Consider the following 22247-nt stretch of genomic DNA (forward strand, 5'->3'; position numbering starts at 1 on the left):
ACAAATATAGGCAATTATGCAGGAAATAGGTGGGGATGGGATTTAACAGGACATACAGTGATGTGAACCAGTGGTTCTACGACTTTCCCTCTTCAACAAGGGTTTGATTCAAGTGCCAAATAATGGTGTCATCACATATGGGGGCTTAATGAAGGTGGTAGAAATGCACGTGATCAGTAATCTTGGAAGCCTGGGCATGTGGTTCTGAACAAGTAAATTGCGATTTCAGTGACAGAGTAACTGAGAGGTGCTGAGGAGGACATAACAGAACCAGAGGGGTAGAGTCTTCCTCTTTCCATCCTTCAGTGGAATATGTCAGCGTATCCTTTTCTGATGTAACTGTCTTTGTATGGAGATCTAGGTGGAATATGTACTGTGGCCTCTGCTCTCTGCTGTGCTTGGTCTGCCTTCTCCAAAAATGGTTAACTTTCATTAGCTTTTTGAGATCTTTTAAAAACCGGATCCTGGTTCCCTCCCTATGGGGAGAAGAGATATTATATCTGGTGCAGGCCTAGATCATATTATTTAAGTGGTGCTTAACTCTCTACAGCAAGCTGAAACAATGAAAAACTGCAAAACAGATACCCTGATCATTTTACCTTTATGATTTGGCTCATTCCTGCTAAGTAGGTCTTGCTATTAAATTGTAAACCGAATATTAATTAAGGTTCTTCCCCTAACTAGCCTTTGGTTAGGATTTTGCTCAGTGTCTGCTATGGTCATAGTTTGTGGAACAGGCATTTATTTCTGTATACAGCTTAGGGGATCTGGTTGAAAAACCAAACTGAGGATCTTTGAAAGTGAAGACCCAAGATACTTTTATGCTCCCTTGTGAGTGATGAGGTCACACTGGATTAATCATATGTTAGCAGGGTGAGATTGATGCATAAAGATGATGAATGAGCAGTAAGTTCATGGCTATGGTAAGGCTCCCATGGATTATTGGTTTTTTGTTCCTGTATCAAGGAGGTGATGTCCCCAAAATACAGGGCTGGGTGGTATTGCTATTGCTATATAGCTTCAGCTAGAAGAAATGATAAAACCTGCCTTAAGAGCATTTCTTAATTTCTGCTATCCCATCAATTTTGTGTTTCCTTGTTAGCTACCTGAAATTCTTTTGGAAATCAGGCTGAGCAGGAAATGCTCATGAGTCCTGGCACTGTGTCCTGAGTGCCCAGGATCCATGTTTATTCACTGTGTTTGAACAGAGGGTCCAGGTGTAACACTGCTTAGTGTGATTGACAGCTAGCACGTATGTGGAAAATACCAAAATAAAAGAGCAAAGAGTATGAGAGCTGGAAGACACTTGGACAGTGCTCTACAGTGAACAAGGCAAAACCAAAACAAAACAAAACTCATTAGACCACTAGCTAATCCACACTGGTGGCAAAATTAGATAGAACCTAATCATTAGGCCCTTTTACTCTGTAGATTTTCCTAAAGTTCATGGTAAGAAGCAAAAAGAGATTATAGATGTTCAACATCCTTTTATTCTAGGTCTCTTGTGGGAGCAAGGGACCAAGACACTCTTTATTCCATTTTGCAAGGTTGGTTTCAACCTCCTAGATAGGAGAATATATGTTCTATTAAAAAGAAATAACTCCAGGCACAGAAGCTCAGTATCTCTCTTAGTAACTCTTGTTTCTTCCACAATCTAGAAATTCTTGTATCTGACTTGATTTCTTTCCACATCAGTTTATTTTTCTTAACTTATTTTTGTTGAATATAACATACATATAGTAAAATACATTTAAGTATGCAACTTAGTAAAAATTTAACTATACAGGTATATTCACATGTAACCACCACCTGGCATCTTAGAAGCCTCTCTTTGAACCCTTCCAGTCAGTACCCAACTCTCAAGGGTAAGTGTTATCCTAACTTCTGTCAACTTAGATTACTGTTTGCTGTCTTTGAACTTGATACAAGTAAAAACATGGAGTATTATTTTGTATCTGGCTTCTTTTATGCAACATTGTATCTTTGAAGTACACTACATTGTTAGGTGTAGGAGTAGTTTAGTTTTCATAGTTATATAATATTTTGTTGTATGAATATAGCATGTATGTATCCATTCTACTGTTGATGATTATTTGCATTGTTTTTATCTTGTGGCTATTACAAATGAAGTTGCTATGACATTGGATGTCATGTCTTTAGGCGAACATATGTCTTCATTTCTGTTGGTTATATACCTATGAGTGGAATTGCTAGCTCATAGGATATAAGATATTTGGTTTTAATAGATAGTACCAAAGGGTTTTCTAAAATGATTGGAATAGCTTATACTCCCTCTAGTAGCAATTGAGTATTATAGTCACTGCACATCTTCACCAGCACTTGGTATTATCAGTTTAAAAATTTTTAACCATCCTATTGGGTGTGTAAAAGTATCTTATTGTCATTTTATTTTGCATTTCCCTGAAGGCTAATGTTGTTCGGCACCCTTTGTGGGTGGTATTTATTGGCACTTCTTTTGTGAAGTTCCTGTTCAGATCTTTGCCCAGTGTTTTCACCAGTTGTCTGCTTTTTTCTGATTGATTTATAGGGATTGTTCTGGATAAGTCCTTTGGCAGATATATGGATTGTTTATATAGTCTCTCACTTTGCAGCTTATGTTTTAATTCTTTTAATGGTGACTTTTAATGAAGAGGGGGTTTTAAATTTTTATGAAGTCAAATTTATCTTTTCTTTCTATTCTATTTAAGAAGTTAATCTTTGCCTACCCCAAGGTCTTAAAGATACTCTCCTGTTTTCTTCTAGCAGCTTTATTGTTTTACCTTTCACGCTTATGCATATGATTCATCTGTAATAGAATTTTTTAATATGTTATTGAGGGAGTTGATAAAAATCGTCATCTCCAACCCCACCCCAGCACCGTGTACTGAAAGGACCATCCCTTCCCTCTGTGCTATATGCGCACCTTTGTTGTAAATCAAATGGCTACATAGCCGAGTGTCTGTTTCTGGATAATCTATTCTGTTTCTACTCTAAAGTTTCTGGACTATTTAATCCGTTTTAATTACTATGGCTTTATAATGTGTTGATATTCCATCCTCTAGCTTTGTCCTTCAAAACTGTCTTTGCTATTCTTGGCCCTCTTTATTTTTATTATAAATCTTAGAATCAAGTTGTCAATTTCTATAGATATATGCAAAACTCCAGAGATTTTATTTCAGATTATTTTAAATCTGTAGAACACTTTTGGGATAATTAATCTCTCTCCCAATCAGTGTTAGCTGATTTCTTCATGTTCTACCTTTAGTGGATGGAGAGGCATGAAGTTTTTGCCTCATTGGGGACTGAATGGAGTCTGTCTAGGACAGCAGCAGGAGACATGGTTTCCCACCATTGTTCTCAGTTCCAAATGGGAGTTGGGTTGTATAGCTTCCTTCTGCTCCTCTGGATTGTTTCTGTACCATCTCTGCTCTGCTCTGTGCCCTGGGACAGTGACCAGTCTGGACAACTACCATGGGCTCCCTTGCCTCTGGCTTCCAGTTAGGTTCCACCAATGGGGAATGAACATGGGCAGGCAGAGTCATAAGGAAAGAAGAGAGTGAGGTCAAGGTATTAATTTCTTGACTCCTTCCCTGAAGGGTCACTTTGGGTTGGCTGTGTTCTTAGACTAAAAGCTGTTATAGCTTCTACTGGGAAGTCTTCTTTTTTTTTAAGGGTTAAAATTTTTTTTTAATTTGTTCTCTTTTTAAAAAATTGAAGTATAGTTGATGTACAATATTGTATAATTACAGGCGTACAATACAGTGATTCACAATTTTTAGAGGTTATACTCCATTTATAGTTATTATAAAATATGGGCTATATTCCCTGTGCTATACAATATATCCTTGTAGCTTATTTATTTTATGCATTGTGGTTTGTACCTCTTAATCCCCTACTCCTATCTTGCCCCTCCCCACTGGTAACCACTAGTTCGTTCTCTGTTATCTGTGAGTATGGACAGCCTTCTTCTTATAGCTCCCTCCCTCTGGGACCCCTTTAGCCTAAGGGTGGTAACGGCACCCCCATCACTAATGTGGGGTACCCATTATCCCTTGTTATTTCCCATCACCCTTCCCATACCTTTGTTAAGCTCTTCCCGATTTGAGTAGACTATCTCTTGCCAGGACTCAGATTACTACAGAAGTGGGAGAAAAAGAATTTTCTCAACAGCTTAAAAGAACTTTGAGAATGAGATTCAGCTATACGAGGGATTATCTTGTTGGATCCGCTCACAAAACTGGACTTCTGGCTAAACCTGCCTGAGTATAGCATAAAGGCTCTACTCTTCCCTTTCTAGTATCACTGGAAATCAAGAGACTCTCTATGATGTAAAAAGTAAGATCAGTAGCCTTGGACTTCCCTGGTGGTGCAGCAGTTAAGAATCCGCCTGCCAACGCAGGGGACATGGGTTCGAGCCCTGGTCTGGGAAGATCCCACATGCCGCGGAGCGACTAAGCCCGTGCACCACAGCTACTGAACCTGCGTGCCGCAACTACTGAAGCCTGCATGCCTGGAGCCCATGCTCCACAACAAGAGAAGCCACCGCAGTGAGAAGCCTGTGTACCACAACAAAGAGCAGCCCCTGCTCATCACAACTAGAGAAAGCCCGTGTGCAGCAACAAAGACCCAATGCAGAAATAAAGGAAGGGAGGGAGGGAGGGAGGGAGGGAGGAAGGAAGGAAGGAAGGAAGGAAGGAAGGAATCATGTTAAAAAAAAAAAAGATTAGTAGCCTCAAAGTATACCCTTAAATGTCCACAAGCATTTCAGCCATAGGTTATTGTTCACTTCCTTACTAAACTAAGTTGATAATGGATGCTGCAGTGTTTGTGCTTGTATCTGAGAAACACCCACGACACTGCCTGAGGATGTTAGAAGGTGAGGTGAAAGTGTCAAATTGGCATAGACTTTAAAGTAGCAATAAGATTGCTGTTATTTGAAAAATTAGAATTGAAGCACTTCTGGGGACAGCAGCCTTAAGCTACAGTGAGTGAGGGAGAATTACACTGAAATGATTACAGTGAAATCATTTAACTCCTCTTTTGACAGTTGGGTTATTTAGTTGTCTGCTTTAGGAATTAATTTTTGGAATGACGTCTGCAGCACTGGTGAGGACTGCTGAATTTCTTTCACTGAAATAGAAATCATGTCCAAAATGTCATTTCATGACCACAGTAGTTAACCCGAATCCCACATCAGATAGTGCTAGCAAATGTGACAGGACAAGAACTGGTGGGAGTTTAAAATGAAAAAGTCAATAGTAAATAAAACAGGATATCACATATTTTTAAATGAAGTTTTTACTTCTTCAGAAGTATGCAATAAGTAGAATTCTGCCATCGTCAATTTACTTTTTTTTTAACATCTTTATTGGAGTGTAATTGCTTTACAATGGTGTGTTAGTTTCTGCTTTATAACAAAGTGAATCAGTTATACATATACATATGTCCCCATACCTCTTCCCTCTTGCATCTCCCTCTGTCAATTTACTTTTTAATTGGAAAAATCTGCTTATGTGTTCATTTTTGTGCATAAGTCAGTGAATCATGTATTTAGGTTTTCATTACTGGCTGGAGCTCCCAGTGTGCCTGAGCTCTCACCTCTTGCTCCCTTGAGTTACTGTCCAAAAATCCACTGTGGCATCACACTCCCCCGCAGGCCATCCATCCTAGGAGGCCACTCCATCTCTTATACCCCAAGTGGCAAAATGGTGGCCATTAGACATGTTTGTTTGTCCCACACATCATTCTGAAGAATTGTCTTAAACTGGGAGATACAAATAAAAATCTTAATTTCTGACTTTTTTTGAGAAAAGTGGGCCCTCCACTCGTACTTGGTGACAGTTGCCTGGGTGGTGGGGAAGGATGTGCCCGGCAGGGAGCCACGGTCTCACCTGGCCAGGCTGAGTTCGTAAAGTGACCCACCTGTCTCGGGTGTCATGTGTTGGCATGTGTTAAACACATCAGGGATGATTCTAGGCACCAAATGTGAGTAAGAGAAACCGTTGATTTGTCTGTATATTTATTGGTATGAGAAACTGTAAGCTCCAAGGCCAGAGACCTTGTCTCGTTTATCTTGGTATATCCCCAGTGTTTCATAGACGTTAATTGAATTGAAAGGAAGCTCTACTTGGGCAGATGAATCTGGCAGTGGTATGTAAGATGCTTAAAGGAGGATGCTGAATGTTTGAAAAAGGCTATAACCATAAGTTGTTACTGAGAACATAGACAAAGGTGGTGGTAGAGGGAATAGAGAAAGACCCCAAGAGATCATCTGAATGAAAATCCTGGGACTTCCCTGGTGGCACAGTGGTGAAGAATCTGCCTGCCAATGCAGGGGACACGGGTTCGAGCCCTGGTCCGGGAAGATCCCACATGCCGCTGAGTAACTAAGCCTGCATGCCACAACTACTGAAGCCCGCGTGCCTAGAGCCCGTGCTCCACAACAAGAGAAGCCACCGCAATGAGAAGCCCGCGCGCCGCAAAGAAGAGTAGCCCCCACTCACCACAACTATAGAAAGCCTGTGCACAGCAACGAAGACCCAACGTAGCCATAGATAAATAAATAAATTCATTAAAAAGAAAGAAAGAAAATCCCACTGGATCTAGAGACTGGCAGCAAGTAAAGGAGAAATAAAAACGAAAAGATGAGTTTAGAGCCTTAGGAATAGTGGTGCCATTAATACAGCTAGGAGAGTGATAGGTAAAAGTTCCAGGATCCCTCCTGCTCCCCAAGTCCCAATCTTCTGGTGTGAAAGGAATTTGAGGCTTAATTATATTCATGATTTAACGAATGCTAGTAGCTATGCTCAGAATTTTTCCCTTATGTTTTTCACCCCAGGGCTAAGACCATCAAGAATACAGTCTCTGTGAACCTGGAGCTGACAGCGGAAGAATGGAAGAAGAAATATGAAAAAGAGAAAGAGAAAAACAAGACTTTGAAGAATGTTCTCCAGCATCTGGAGATGGAGCTAAACAGGTGGAGAAATGGTAAGGAAGAATGAGGCATGAGCATGTGCTTCTTTTCCCCCTACAACTCTTGGCATCCTCGGGCACTTAGGAAAGAGTGGATGATGATGGAGCTTGGTCCTGCCTTGCAACCACCCATGTGAACAAGCAGATGTTGTCTTATTCCCTAGCACTCATCCCCTCCCCACCCCATCACTTGGCTGACGTACATTTTTTTTTTTTTCTTTTTTTTTTTTACCCAAACTCCCCGATGGCTTTCTGGGGAAGGGTTTTTAAAATTTTTTAAATTTATTTTTTGACCGCGTTGGGTCTTCATTGCTGCGCGTGGGCTTTCTCTAGTTGCGGTGAGCAGGGGCTACTCTTCGTTGCGGTGCGCGGGCTCCTCGTTGTGGTGGCTTCTCTTGTTGCGGAGCATGGGATCTAGGCACGTGGGCTTTTGTAGTTGTGGCACGTGAGCTCAGTAGTTGCGGCTTGCGGGCTCTAGAGCTCAGGCTCAGTAGTTGTGGCACATGGACTTAGCTGCTCCGCAGCATGTGGGATCTTCCCGGACCAGGGCTCAAACCCATGTCCCCTGCATTGGCAGGCAGATTCTTAACCACTGCATCACCAGGGAAGCCCCTGACATACATTCTTAGTGTGGGCAAGTGACTGTTTACAAGGTTCCCCTAATCTATTTGCAGTGAGATGTGCCTCAATCTATTACTGTAATTCCCTCCCTGGTAGCCATGTTTGAGGTTTAGAGGGCAGTGCCCACGACTTTGGGGGCTCTGATTGCTTTTGATTAAATGAAAAATATCATTCTCTCCTATGTGAGTCTTATAATCGATTTGGGGTTAAAAGTCACCGCTGGCAAATATTTGCATTTTTATTTGCCCAATTCATCTTCATGCTCTGCTTCTTCAGAGCCAGAAATAGAGGATTCCTGAAGAAACTCTGTCCTAAAATGGAGCCTTAAAGGCTTGTTTCGTGACTCATTTTTCTTTTTCCCTGAAACATTCTCCCTGGTTTTTTCTGCTCAAAGAAAACATCTCAGAGGGCTGACATGCAGTGGTGGGTGGGAGTGGGCGAGGTGCCGAAGAAAGGTTTCCAGATCCAGGCTCGGACGGATTATTTTACTGGTTTTCACTTGGTGACGGAGGTTAGAAGGTAGAAGATCCCCCCCTTTTTTTTTTCACTGAAACAAGGCAGCTTGGGGTGTGTGTGTAGGGGAATAGTGGATAGTTGGAAGTTGTTCTTCAGATTCTCTGCTGCCACGTTTGGTACTTATTTCAGGTGCTGCATCAGATCTCAGTCTTGGGTAAGTGCAGGAGCCTAGGGGCGGCTGTGCAGGTTTGGCAGGTAACCTGCCTGCTTATAACTGCAGAGCTCGCAGCAGATCGTCTTGTAATTATATGTTTGCCACTGTTTTTGCTAGGAAGGGTGGGGTGTCCATGAGCTACCGTTCAATTGAAAAAACAATTATGTAGCCAACCAGGATTCAGGAGAGGTTCAAGAACTGACCTAGTAGCCTAAATAACACAATTCTTTTCTTTTGGGGAGATTTTCTAGCTGCACAAGTGTTTTGAAAGCTGCTAGAATTATTGAATAATTCAGCACCTGCGGCTTGTGGATGATTCCTTGCAATTTGGCAGGAGTAGGAGAGTGGGGAGGAGTGCTTGGCAAGGCAGGGAGTAGCTGTATGAAATTTTGTTCTATTTCTGGGATTCTCTTGGGTCACTTCTCTGCTGGGCAACTGGAACATTCAGTAAAGCCTCTTGACAAGGGGAGGGGGAACTGGCCTTAGAAACACCGTGGTGTGGGCAACTAACCTTGTTTTTTTCTTTTCTTTCCTGTCCTTTGCCAAGCTCCAACCCTCCAGTTCTCCATCCCTCAGTCAGCTGTCCTCTGGGGTCTGCGCACTGCCCTGTTTGCCTAACCCATGCTCATGCCTTGCATCTCTTTTGGGCGCTCTCTCCTGCTCTTGGATTGTTCACTTGGCATCATTTTAATTCTTTGTCCCACCTTGTAGATCCACTCAGAAATTTACTGTTTTCCATGCCCTATAGGGTGAGATCCTACCTAAGCCCTTAACTTACATAATTCAGGAGAACTAATGTATGGTTTCTGACACGTGATAGACTTTCATAAATGTCTGTTAAGTAAGCATGTGTTTAATGCAGTGCCGGAGATTAAAGGGTGAGCAGTCAGGCATGGTCTCTGCCCTCACGGAGCTTACAGGCCGGTGGGGGAGATAGGCTCCAACCGCGATGAATAACCATGTGATGCTAGTCTGTGCTGTTCATCCAGAAGGGAAAGTATAAGGTGCTAAGAGTTATTACAGCAGAGGGCCCTGAGCTTGACTCAAGTCAGCAAAGATTTCCCCCAATAAGTGACCTAGGGAATAAGATCTGAGAGAAACAGAGCAGTTAGCTGAGCAAAATAGGTGAGGGTGGAAGTGCGGGTAGGGTGGGAGGAGCCAGGTTTACAATAACCCTGAGGGGCGGGAGCGAAGGCCAGTGTGGAGATCTGGGGCTGGGCGAGACCGGCTGAGATGGGTGAGAGAGGGACAGGCATGCCCCGTACAGGGCTATGTCGTCCTTGTTCAGGATTTTGGTCCTTATCTGGGAAGCAGTGAGAAGCCATTCAAGGTTATTCGGCTTCAGATCGTATGATGAGATTTGCATTTTTGAAGATCCATTGGTCGTGTTGGAGGGCGTGGGAGGAGGGCTAGGACCTGGGGTGGTCTTCCAGGGATGAGATTATAGTCGTTGAATTGAGAGACAGGGCACTGGAAAGGGAGAGAGATGGATGGACCAGAGACGTATTTAGGAGGTGAAATCAGCAGGGCTTGGTGAGGAGTAGGCTGTAGGGAGAGAGAGTGTCAAGTTTTCTAGCTTGCTGAGTTGGATGGAGGGCAGAACTGCTCACCGAGACAAGAAACACAGGAGGAGAACCAGAAGGGAGGCAAGGGAGGTGAGGAGGGGAGTTTGAGGTGCCCATGCAACATCCAGGTGAAAATGCCAAATAAGAAGTTAGGTCAGGAGCTCAGGGGGGCTGCCATGGATCTTTTGGAGGTAATTGAAGGCATAGGTAAGGGTGAGGTCCTCTATAGACTCCTGAAGAGAGGAGAGGGAAGAGAAGAGGGGGAGGGTCTTGAGAGACCCCTCCACTCACCCCCACCATTACCACGTAATCACTGAGTGATTAAGAGTAGGGAGATGGATGGAGCTCTCCTGTCCGGCAAGCTAACACTTTTTTTTTTTTCTGGAAGCAAAAGTTTTCAAATGTAGAGAACCTACTGTAGTGGTATAAAAATGTCAGGCAGGCAAGGAGACAGGTAGAGGCATGGTGGAGTGGTTCTTTGACCAGGTATCAGTGAAGAACTATTTTAAGGATGAACTGCACATCCAACCAAACCCGGAGGCTTTCGGTCCTGTTCCGAGACTAGACGTTTAATCCTCCAACAGCCCTTGAGGCAGGATAGGAGACTCGCCCAAGGTGACTCCACAGGGCGCTGGACTCCTGAATTCATTCTCTTTCCCTTGTGGGTGCAGCCTGCGTGCAGCCCTGGTGGTTTGTGTTTAGGCCACGGAGATGAGTGTGAAAAGAAGGGGCTGGAATTCCTTCCGTGGGGTGTCCCGAGCACCCTGATTCCTCATGATCACGAGAGCACGGCTGGGATGTGTCAACTAGAGAGCAGGGATTTTGAAAGGTGGAGTGGAGAGAAGAGGCAGTGCCCTCCACTAAAACCCAAGTGGCAGGATATTTCCAACTTTCTTTTGAAATTTGGTACACACATTGGTTCTAAACTTGTGGGAGGGCAGCTGCTGAGTTCCCTGCGGTGACGGCTCCGCATGGATATTCCCAGGTTGCAGTCAGAACGTGATAAAGGAGCATTGTCAGCTGTGTGCACCCTCCCTAGGGAAAGAGATTCCTTTCCTTGCACAGTGTTTATAATTTAAAAATTTGGCTGCTCCACTCCAGCGGTAGGAGAGCAGGAGAGGAGGAGTGTAGCAGGAAAAAGCATGCATATGTGTGCATGCCTGTGCTTTTGCCTGTTTACTGCAGAATGAGGTAGGAATACAAAGGACTGGGAAAGGCAAAATAATATGATGTCTCGGCGGCCAGTTGGGCCCAGGCAGATACTGTAAATAAGTGAAGAGCGGTACGTCTGATACAAGTGGCCACAGGAGAGAGCATTCCCTGCCCAAAGTCATTCAAAAGCCATGAAATACTATCCTGTTACGTGCCTATAGGCTGGTCCTCACCCCATCCCCACCTATATTCTTATAGCTTAATGGGCTATTTCCGATGCGAGCCTGGCGGTTTTCTCCACTGGGTGTAGTAGAACATTGATTCTCAGAACGTGTCCTGGGACTCATAGTAATGCACACATACCACACCAAGCCTTCATTCATTTCTGCCACTGCCATTCAGGCAGCGTGGCCCAGGGCATGTGCGTGGGAGCTTAAGGGGGGGGGGTGTCACACCTTGTTTTTACAAAGCAGGAGTGGGGAGAACCCCCCACTCTCCTGGCTCCATTCCCCACTGGGCCAGTGAAGGTCCTGCCAGCTTAAACAAAAAGAGAAAGCAGGGAACTACATTCAGTATCTTGTAATAACCTATAACGGAAAAGAATCTGGAAAAGAATAGACGTGTATGTATAACTGAATCACTTTGGTGTATGCCTGAAACTAACACAACTTTGTAAATCAGCTATTCTTCAATTTAAAAAAAAAAAAGGCAATGAGTGACTCACAGAACCGAAAGAACAGCTGAGGAACTGTGCTTCTAAGGGACCACACCTGGAGTAGATCCCCTCTAAATATGTTTCCATCCTTGTCTCATGTGTTGGAGACCCAGAGGCCCTGGAGAGACGGAGGATACCGCACTGAGTGTGTGCTTTGTCTGGGGAAGGACAAAGGACACCCTGAGGTGCTGTCTGACCAAGACTGCATGCACTGGAGGGGGTAATTCCTCACAAGGCAGTCAAGGTGCTGTTGTGAGAATGGCTGTTGAGTGTCTGAAAAACAACACATGTCCACCACAATCTCCTAGTGACATCTTGTGGGCTAAAATCGACGGGCAGTCTTTCTGCAAATCTGGAGGCTCTGTTGGCAACTTTAGCCTCATGGAAATTTGTTCAGCCTACTTGCTTAAGGACAGATAGAGGGAGTGGGCAGCTGTCACAAATAGGATCTTTCTTTTCTTCCAGCTCTGTTGCTTGTTGATCGTATGTACAGGAAGGATTCGAACCATCCTGTAAGTGGGGATAGATTTAGGTAGTTCAGCTTCCAGTTCACCGCTGCCCCCTCCTCCTCAATCCATCAAAAAGACTCTAGACAAGAGGATGGGGAAGGAGGGCTGAAGGCCTAGGGGCATGATGCTTAGAGAGGGGTTGAATCCATAGTTCCCAGTCTCTGCCAGGTCAGTCTTTACACATGCCCTTTTCTCTGGTACTTCTTTGAATTTTGTTCTTTAAAAAAATGATAACTTTTTACAAGGGCTTCAGTCAGAAAAAGAGGCCCTGAATATCCAGGTGTCAGAAGTGCAGGGAAATGACCTGATGAAACTGCATATCTGCAGCATCTCTTGCATAATATAATATTTTCTAACAGAGTGGATGTAGATTTACCCCATCTGCTGAAGTCATGCAAAGAAATTATTTCATCACAATCTGAGAAGGTGTGGAAAAATCTGCAATCTCTAGAGCAGATTCGTTCTCCAGACATAAAACCCACCAGGCCAGCAGGCTTCGTTCTCTAAGTAGCTAAATCTGTAACCTCGAGGCTGATGGGGGCTCTGTGGAACTGTGCAGCCTCCGTAGTTGGGACACAATTTGCTTTTTTGGCATTAAATATGTAGAAGATGCTGGCCCCCCTCTCAGATTCCTGATTATTGTAGAACTTCAGAAGTTAGCATTTCATTTGAGAGGTCTAATTTGTTAGGCCCTCTTCCTTCTTTTGAGAGCACAATGAAACACTAATAGAAATACTGATCGCTAGGAGAATCGTGTGGCCTGTTTAAGAAGAATGTAAAGAGGATGCAGAGTCCTGGGTGACCAGTTTATTAGAAAATTACTGTAGAAAGGATTAGAGAATGTCTTAAGCTTCTTACAATATTTTGAGGAAATAGGGTAAAAGATGCTATTTGAGTGCAAAATAATCCCATAAAGGAATGATTTTTTTTAAACCTCCCATTTATATAATGACATCTTGTATCCAGCTTCTCTTACCCTCTGGCAACTTAAAGATTTCCTTTTCATTTCTTTGATATAGAAATTACCTGCCATTAGGTCTGCCACTGGGCCTGTTTAATTGGTATTAAAAGAGAGTGCCTCCTTTGCCAGATCTGATCTGGTTTCTGGCGCAAGCTGTGAGTGACCAGCCAATCTTTGCCCTGGAGTTGCAGAGAGAAGCCAATTACCTTACTGTGTTCTCCAGAGGCTTTAGGGACTCAACTTATAAAAAGGATAACTAGCTTGTTGCTACTTCATGTGTGAAATTTTAATGAATTACTGGCAGCCTAATGGTTTTCCTTCTTTCTTTCTTTGAAAAAACAAAACCCCAAAAAGCCTGTTTTAGCATTTTTTAACTAATAGTACTAACAAGAATTTTTGGTTAGTCTGTCATTCTTGTTTATTGCAATTGATGGATTTCTACTTTTTGTGGAAATGTTATTTATGCCCTCTGGGGGGTTTTCATTTTATAATTAAAGTGCTCTGCAGCCTTATAGGTATGCTCCAACTGAATGCTCCTGTGTACATACAAATCATTTTAGTCCTTAAAGGTAATTACATCTGACAATAGGAAATTAGGAAATGCCAGAATGCTTATGTAAAAAAGGGAAATGTTTCTTAGGGTGGGTGGGTGGAAGAGTTTTCATTCTAAAATATCAGATGCTTTACAATATTATAAGCTCTTTCCTTATAGACAGCAGATATAAATCCTCAAGGGATAAACTGAGAGAAATTTGCTTTTCATGCAAAGGAGAATAAAAATAAAAATAGATGCTAATCTTCATTTGTGATCCTTTTCTTGTTCTCCTACCTCCAGATTTTAGGGCATTATTTCTCCAGGGTTTGTTTGCAGCTGTCTTCTGTGTTACAATCGGTTATTCCGTAATCACCTCATGGGGGCTTCTCTGAAGACCCCATCCGCTGCATTGCAGGGAATATTCTCCATTAATGCTGTGAGATTGCCATGGAGACAGATTGCCTAGTGTCAGGTCCTGCATAGTGCTGGGAATTTACAATCCCCAGACATGTCTGTGAGCTGGACAGTGTAGTTACCAGGGACGCTTCTGGAAGTCATTTCCTCGGTCCTTTGAAGGGCAGCAGTGTTTGGAAAAACCTGTTCTTGGTTCCTCTCTGGGCAGGAGCTGTGCTCTCCCCCAGACACCCCCTGCTTTTGTTCCTGCGTGTTGCTGCTTTGTTCTTCTCTGCTTGAAGGGTTGCTGCAAAAAATAATCCTGACTGCCTGACCTTTAGAATAAAAACTGGGATGGGCTTGCTGTTTAGATGTAGTTTTGTGGGGGACATGTTGATGCTTCGATTCAGAGAATTGTTCAAGGGAAACCAGAAAACCTGCTATAGGTTTCAAATATTGTTTTCACAATAATAAAAATAAAACCAAGCTAGTGTGAAGCAGCGCATAGCACAGGGACATCAGCTCGGTGCTTTGTGACCACCTAGAGGGGTGGGCTAAGGAGAGTGGGAGGGAGACGCAAGAGGGAGGATATATGGGGATATATGTATACGTATAGCTGATTCACTTTGTTATGCAGCAGAAACTAACACAACATTGTAAAGCAATTATACTCCAACACAGATGTTAAAAATAAAAAGAAATAAATAAACCCTAAAGGCACTCGTATGGCTGTATTGTATTTTTTGGGGGAACTGAGCTCTAACTACCAAAGGTATTGTGAAGACCCCAGAAACACTAATCTCAGGATAAGTAAAAATGATATTTTATCTGCAAAACCTAAAAAGTTGACAATTCGTCAGGAAGAGGAGGGGATAAGAGATGGACTTCAGTGTTTTTTACATATACTAGTTTAATTAATCTTTAGAACAGTGCTGTGTTAAAGGCATCGTTATTTCCTCGCCTTTACAAAAAGCAAGAGGTTAAGCAGGAAATGGCTTGATAGTAGCTAGATCTGTAGAAGGTGCAGGGTGGCTTAGTGTCCTGCTTTGGCACTGACCGTGTTTATGCAGTGTCTGTTGGTCACTTTCAGATGCCTCAGAGGAGTGTTGGCTAGCTGTTGAACCTCTCTAAACTGGGACAACTCTGGAACTTCGTAATGCTATAAGTTCTCAGTGGAAGAAGAGGGCAGCTTTAGGAGTAGTCGAGCCTGTGACTTTTGGTTAGAGCAGGTCACCCACTGCTAAGTTGTGGGATTCAGCCCTGACTCCTGCCCACCCAGACAAATGGAAATATGCACTGGGCAACTCCTTAACTCACCCCAACCTCACGATATCACTGCCTCTGTGGTCGTTTGGAAGCAAAGAATGCAGGGAATATGTCCTTTTCAGATGTTTTTGTATCTTACCTCTGGACTTGGGCTGAATTGGCCTGTGGACAATATGACTATATTCTGGCTGGTTTCTGGTCTAGTGCAGTTAAGAATTTCATCTTCATTATGCTTTAGCTGGAAGATCAATTCATACTGCACTGGATTGCCCTGTTCACAAATTTCAGAAGCTAGGATTGAAAAATTAGAGATACAGTCATGATCCAAGTGGGGGAAGGACATTTACCAAACTGTTAGTGGTGAAATTCTCTAGAGAAGGAACAGAATTGGGAGGTAGAGGAGAAGGAGGGCTTTCAAGTTTTAGTATATACTCTATGGTTAAAAAAAGATATTTACATATATATTTTTATAATTTTATATATATATAATGTTTTGAAGCACACACACACACACACACACACACACAAATCCTTAGGAACTAGAACATGGTACTGCTTTTATAGCCCATGGGCATAGCAGGCTGTAGATAATATAGATCCTTTAATTGGATGAAATCCGGTCAGCACACTAAGGTTGTTGATGGATGCTTCAAACCAGGAACTGGAACTGAATGAAATAATGATTTGGTTCAGATTCAATTCAAAGGCTACTTAGATATTCTGGTTTTGTTTCAGGTCAATAATTTTAGAAAAAGGCTTAGGTACAGTACAGTGTAGTTGAGCTTCAGAAGAAAAAAAAGATTGGCTCAGTTTTGTATTCAGCAAAGTAATCATTTACTCCAGGCTTTGCTTCAAGTTGCTGCTTCAAATGGAACTGTGAAACCAAGGTGAAATCGAGTGTTAATTTTATTGGACGTGGAGGCACATGGTACCATTTTGTGATTATTAAGTGAGATAATGGAGTCTTAAGCAGCAAAGCTAACCCATCATCACAAAGTGCTTTGTTTATATTGAGATAAATGTACACAATCAGTGTTCAGGTGGGTTTCTTGAGACTTGATATATACTGTTCATGAAGCCATGGATTAGTTCAGTTCTTCTCTCCTTTGTTTTGGGGTGTCTTTTTTTTTTTTTTTTTTTCCTGTGAGAAATTCCCTCTGGCTCAGGACAGTTTTCCTGGGGAATTTCCACAGAATGCATTTTACGGGCTGAGAACTGGGTGAGGCTTGGAACGTTGCAGACACTCACTGATTGTAGGGAACTGAGTGTGAAACTGATGGTAAACATTGTGATGGAAAAGTATGTTTGGTTTTGGTTTGCTTTCCAAGAAGATATTTAAAAGACGCAGTTGAGCCACATGGTTTTCCTAGACTACTTTTTATGCAGTCTGTCTTTGCAAGGTGGCTTTCTTGTTGGGGATAGCCGTTGACCGGCTTGAGAACTTCACCTTTTCCCTCAGTTTGCATGGTCCTGTTTGGTACTACTTCCTTCGAAGGCCCCATAAATGCTCCTCTGCAGACCGAGAAGCCATATGCAGAGTGTCTGCATGATATTCTAGATTGGCTGGTTTTTCTTTCCTGGTATTACCTGATATCACAAGAAATTATTCTCTTTGAACTCTCCAGTTGAGACAATTAATTCTGACTTCCTGGGGGAGAGAGTGGTATAGTGGTATGTGTGTTTGTGCGATGTCAGTCAGAGTTCCCGGGTCCGGGTCTACCCTGACTTCCTGTTTCAGAGTCAGAGATTCTCAGAGTCTGAGGATTTGGGCCCTACGGTGTTCTGTTAACAATGGCGAATTTGTTCCTTGATTTGGCTGTTTCTATGAATGAAACAGTAACCTAATTAATTGTAATTAGGATGCCTCAGAGGTCTGTTTCCCTTTGAATCAATTGCTAGAGAGGATATGATTCTAGTAAAGCCCTAGCATATTCCTCAACAAAGAAAACTGAATGCAACATTTCTGGGTATCGCTGCAAAGTTGGAGAGCTTGTGTGGTTGATGGAACCAGTTTACTTCAGTGATGCATCACGGGGGGAGGGAGTGTTACATAGTCTCCTTCCTTAGATCCGTTTTGGTCAATTCACTATGACCTTTCTTGACAAATAGAAAGAACACAAGCTATAACTCTATGCCACAGCTCCTTATTGTGTCCTCTGTGTCTTTTTCACGGGAGTGACTATTTTTGGACCTCTTCCTGGAGGGCTGCATGCTGAATTTCTTCGATCCCTAACTCCTCTCGGCTGTGCTTTGCAGGAGAAGCTGTGCCCGAGGATGAACAGATCAGTGCTAAGGACCAGAAGCCCCTGGAGCCCTGTGATAACACCCCCATCATAGACAACATTGTTCCTGTGGTTGCTGGCATCTCTGCAGAGGAGAAGGAGAAGTATGATGAGGAGATCTCCAGTCTCTACCGACAGCTGGATGATAAGGTCCGTAGTCAGAGATTATAGCCCTCACGCTGGTACAAAAACTAAAAGTAGCAGGTCCTAGATTTACTGGCCGGAAGCAGCTCAAGCCCCCCAGAACTGATGTAGGGCTTCAGACTGATGTTTGTGCCCGTCTTCCTAGTATTTACCCTAGCTCTTCATTGGGCAGACTCGGGGAACTGGATTCATGTGGAATGGAAACTTGATTGGAAGAGTGGAGTGTTGACCTGGGTAGCCAAGAGTCTTCACATCTAGAAATTGGATGGGGCCTTATCACTGCATGAGAGTGGAGGCTGCGTGATCTTTCTTTAATTGTCCCTTGTTTTCTTCTCTGGGCCTGTCCATCACCTCTTGGAAATTCCAGCAGTGTCCCAGCTATAGGGGCAAAGGTGGTAGCTCCCAAAACTCAGGTGTGTACTTTAATTATGTAGCTCTAAGACCCTGGAATGAGGAGCCGGTAATAGCAGCATCATTAAGGCTGTTTTCAGGGGCATCCTCTTGAACGAAGTAGTCTGGACATGCTGGGATGTCTAATTTCATGGCAAACTTTTGGGACTCAAAGAACCATGTCAGTGCACAAATTGGAATAAAGGAAAAGAGATCTTGGAGAACACTGTATCATTCATTTCCAAAGAAGGTCGGGTTAGGAATCCCAGAGGCAAAGGAAATTAAATGGATGTTTCACGTGATCTTGGCTTATTGCCCTTGGAATATCTAAATCCTTTCAGTTCATTTCATCAAGGTTGCTGATATTTTTAGTCTGATTTCATCTTTTCTGCTGTGGTTCAGCTCAGAGTGCTTGGGGACACCTCTGGCTTGGATGAAACAGCTTTGTTATGTTAACGTTGTCATTAATCTTACAGGCCTGTTTCTTCTGAGTAAAGCTCAGAGTCTGGTATCACCTTCACAAGGGAAATGTGACTGGTTGCCATGAGGAAGCTGGCTCTCTTTGTGCTCATGACTCTGGGGGTTTGCATTATAACTGCAGTGTTAAACTGGGGTCACCCTACCCTTTGGGTAACATTTAATAAGATATTCACACCGTGAGAGCTGGGTTAATTACTCTTTAGGCACTAGACATAGTTACCCTTCCATTTCTACCCAGGTGTTTTATGTAAAACCTCAAACAAAATGAGAGAAAAGGGAGATCAGTAAGTTAGTGAATAGTGTATGTGGATTTCTCAATTTCTCCAAAGAAATGCTATTGCTTAATAGCATTTAGAATTGATGGTTCATTTTTAGTATCCCCGAAGAATCCCGGATGCGGGGTGATAACATGATTCTGCTCTCTGTTCTCTGTGAATAGAAGCCCGCAGCGATTGGAATTAGGATCTTTTACCTTGGCAGCATGAGGATTTCTCTTTGCTCTGAGGGAGACTTTAGAGTCTTGAATCCAGCTCCTGAAGTGTAGGAAATGCCAGGCCTTGGCAGTTCTCAGTTGGTAGCTGGCAGAGCTGACCCTAGAGCCTCTGCCTCCTAATGACCAACCTAGGACATTTTCTGTTATATCATTTTCCTTTAGCGTGTCTTTTGAAAACCCTGTTAAGCACACATTTTGAGATTAGCATGTGTGGTCCATCACAGGGTGAGACTGAGAGATCTGGGAGAGAACTGAGTCCTAGAGCCTCAGCCTGGGGAGGGGGGCACCAAAGCTAGTGGCTTGACCTTCTTGTCTCTACCCATGGATGGCCTGATTATGACTTGTCAGCTGTCATTCTAATTTGTCCTTCTCTTAAAGGTTCTAGGAGCTATTTCATGCTTCTGATGAGGTAGGTGGTGTGATACTTTTGAGAATGCATGAGTCGGGACAGGGCACCTTCATAGATTATTAGTGGCAGCGCTGAAAGTATCTAAGTCTAGTTTTTTTTTTTTTTTTTCTGTACGCGGGCCTCTCACTGCTGTGGCCTCTCCCGTTGCTGAGCACAGGCTCCGGACGCGCAGGCTCAGCGGCCATGGCTCACGGGCCCAGCCGCTCCGCGGCATGTGGGATCTTCCCGGACCGGGGCACGAACCCGCGTCCCCTGCATCGGCAGGCGGACTCTCAACCACTGCGCCACCAGGGAAGCCCCAGTATCTAAGTCTAGATGAGAGGCTAGCCCAGGGTGGTTGGATGACTTACATCACCTGTAGGTGGCAGAGCTGCAGTGAGATTACACATCTGCTGACTCCCAGTCCAGTGCTCATCCCATTTTGGCCTTAGCCCTTGAAATGAGGAACTTTTCAGCCCTAATGAATTTGTCTAGAATGTGGTGGGAGAAAGACTATGCAGTCTACCCCCTGCTGCCCCCTCTGTCCCTCCGTGCTGCCCCTCCAGGGCTCTAAGGACAGGTGCTCTTCCAGGGCAGCTCTGTGTGATGGAAAAGCATGCACTTTATTATTTTTTTTTAATACTTAATTTTTTTTTCCTATCGAAGTATAAGTGATTTACAGTGTAGTGCCAATCTCTGCTGTACAGCAAAGTGACTTAGTTATACACGTATAGACATTCTTTTTTTAAAATATCCTTTTCCATCATGGTTTATCACAGGATATTGAATATAGTTCTCTGTGCTATACAGTAGGACCTTGTTGTTTATCCATCCTATATATAATAGTTTACATCTGCTAATCCCAGACTTCCAGTCCTTCCCCCACCCCCGCCTTGGCAACCACAAGTCTGTTCTCTATGTCTGTGAGTCTATTTCTGTTTTGTAGATGGGTTTATCTGTTCCGCATTTTAGATTCCACATACAAGTGATAGCATATGGTATTTGTCTTTCTCTTTCTGACTTACTTCACTTAGTATGATAATCTCTAGTTGCATCCACATTGCTGCAAATGGCATTATTTCATTCTTTTTATAGCTGAGTAGTATTCCACTGTATATATACGTACCACATCTTCTTTATCCGTTCATCTGTCGATGGACATTTAGGTTGTTTCCAAAAAGCATGTACTTTAGAGTCAGACCTGTGAGTTAACAATGCTGAGACCTGGGCCAGTGACCCATCTGCTGAAGATGTTTTTCTCGTCTGCAACCTGGAGTTCGCATCTGTTACTTTAAAAGGTTTCATTGGGGAGTAAAAGTTTCTAAGACATAGCAGATGCTCAATAAATATTGGTTTCTTTCTTTTCTGTCTTCTCCCTTTGTTTGCTTAAGGGAGAAGCCACATTATATATGGTATCAGAGGGGTGGTGGTGCAGAGGTGGGCTGAAAGCAGAGTTGTGAGATAGGCAGCTCAGCACTGGCACTGTCTCTCTTATTCCCCATAACCTCTCCAGAGCTTCTGTACTGTTGGAGTTGTAAGAGAGGAATTAAGTGTAAGTAGAAGTAGAAGTTGAACCTCATTTCACTGATTACCATTGCAACAAAAACATCTTTATAATTAAAGGTGACCAGTGACCTGTTGATGGCTCACTTATTTTATTTCAAATACCAGAATATTTTTTGAAAGGTGCCTGGAAAACCATTATCCATAGACAGATCTTAACAGTTGGCATCAGAGTGAGCCTGTGTAAACATGTTCTAAGAGATGCACTTGAATGTATAGGTATAGACTGCACAGCACATCTTACTCTGAAAGTTTTGAAAATTAAAAAAAAATCACAGTAGTCTATGCTAATTCCTTAGAGAAGTTGCCTTAAGGAAGGGTAAGTGTAGTTTTGGAAATGTCTCTGATATAAGTGATTCATGTCCTTATAATGTAATCCTTGTTCTTCATCCTTCCCAGATGGGCTAAGGGCCCTTGGTTTCTCATGGTACCTCAAAAATCACTGCATCGCAGCCCTTCACCTGTCAGGAGCAAGCCTGTGTCTCAGGCTTTGGAATGAACACAGTATAAGAACAAAGCACTTGCACTACTGTTTTGCTTCTCTTGTGATTTATATCACTTGTAGCTGTTGCTCATATGTCCCAGGGGAAGAGATGGTAGCTCCCCCATGTTAAACTTCTTGAGTCTTTTATGTTAAGATGTTTAATATTTATGTGCGGAGGAACATAAGCACAAAATTGTTCCTGGTAAATGACATTCTAAGTTTATAAAGTAGAAGAGAAAATGTGCCCAACATATAGTCTTCTCACTGTGGAAGTACCATTTTGGGGGGAGGTTTCACTCTGATATAACTTCCCTAACTCTCCTGACAGAAATCTGACTTGAAGTATTTTTTAGAAGCAAAGAATTTTACATTGTAAAACAATTTTCAAAACTTCAGAGTAAGATGTGCTGTGCAGTCTATATCTGTACATTCAAGTGCAACTCTTAGAACATGTTTACACAGGCTTGATGCCAGCTGTTAAGATCTAGTCCGTGGATAATAGGTTTCTGAGCACTTTTCGGAAAATATTCTGGTATTTGAATTTTCTTATACATAAAATAGGTGAGTTAGTGTAAAAAGTTCAGTAGAAACAGGATCTCCCTGAGCAGAGAAATAAGCCCCAAAGATGTTCTACACAAAGGAAAAGGAGATGCAGACCTCATAA

At 42.9% G+C, this 22247-nt stretch overlaps 1 protein-coding gene across 1 annotated transcript in view; it reads left to right on the forward strand.

Annotated features, from left to right (window-relative positions):
* Positions 1–22247, forward strand: part of KIF5C (kinesin family member 5C) — a 169640-nt gene that overhangs the window by 95258 nt on the left and 52135 nt on the right. Inside the window, exons 11-12 of the mRNA XM_059054322.2 lie at positions 6839–6987; positions 17616–17791. Coding sequence (XP_058910305.1) covers positions 6839–6987; positions 17616–17791 — 325 coding nt within the window. The remainder of the gene's footprint in view (positions 1–6838; positions 6988–17615; positions 17792–22247) is intronic.

The sequence above is a fragment of the Kogia breviceps genome, chromosome 2 (genome assembly GCF_026419965.1).
Source record: "Kogia breviceps isolate mKogBre1 chromosome 2, mKogBre1 haplotype 1, whole genome shotgun sequence".
Lineage (NCBI taxonomy): Eukaryota > Metazoa > Chordata > Mammalia > Artiodactyla > Physeteridae > Kogia > Kogia breviceps.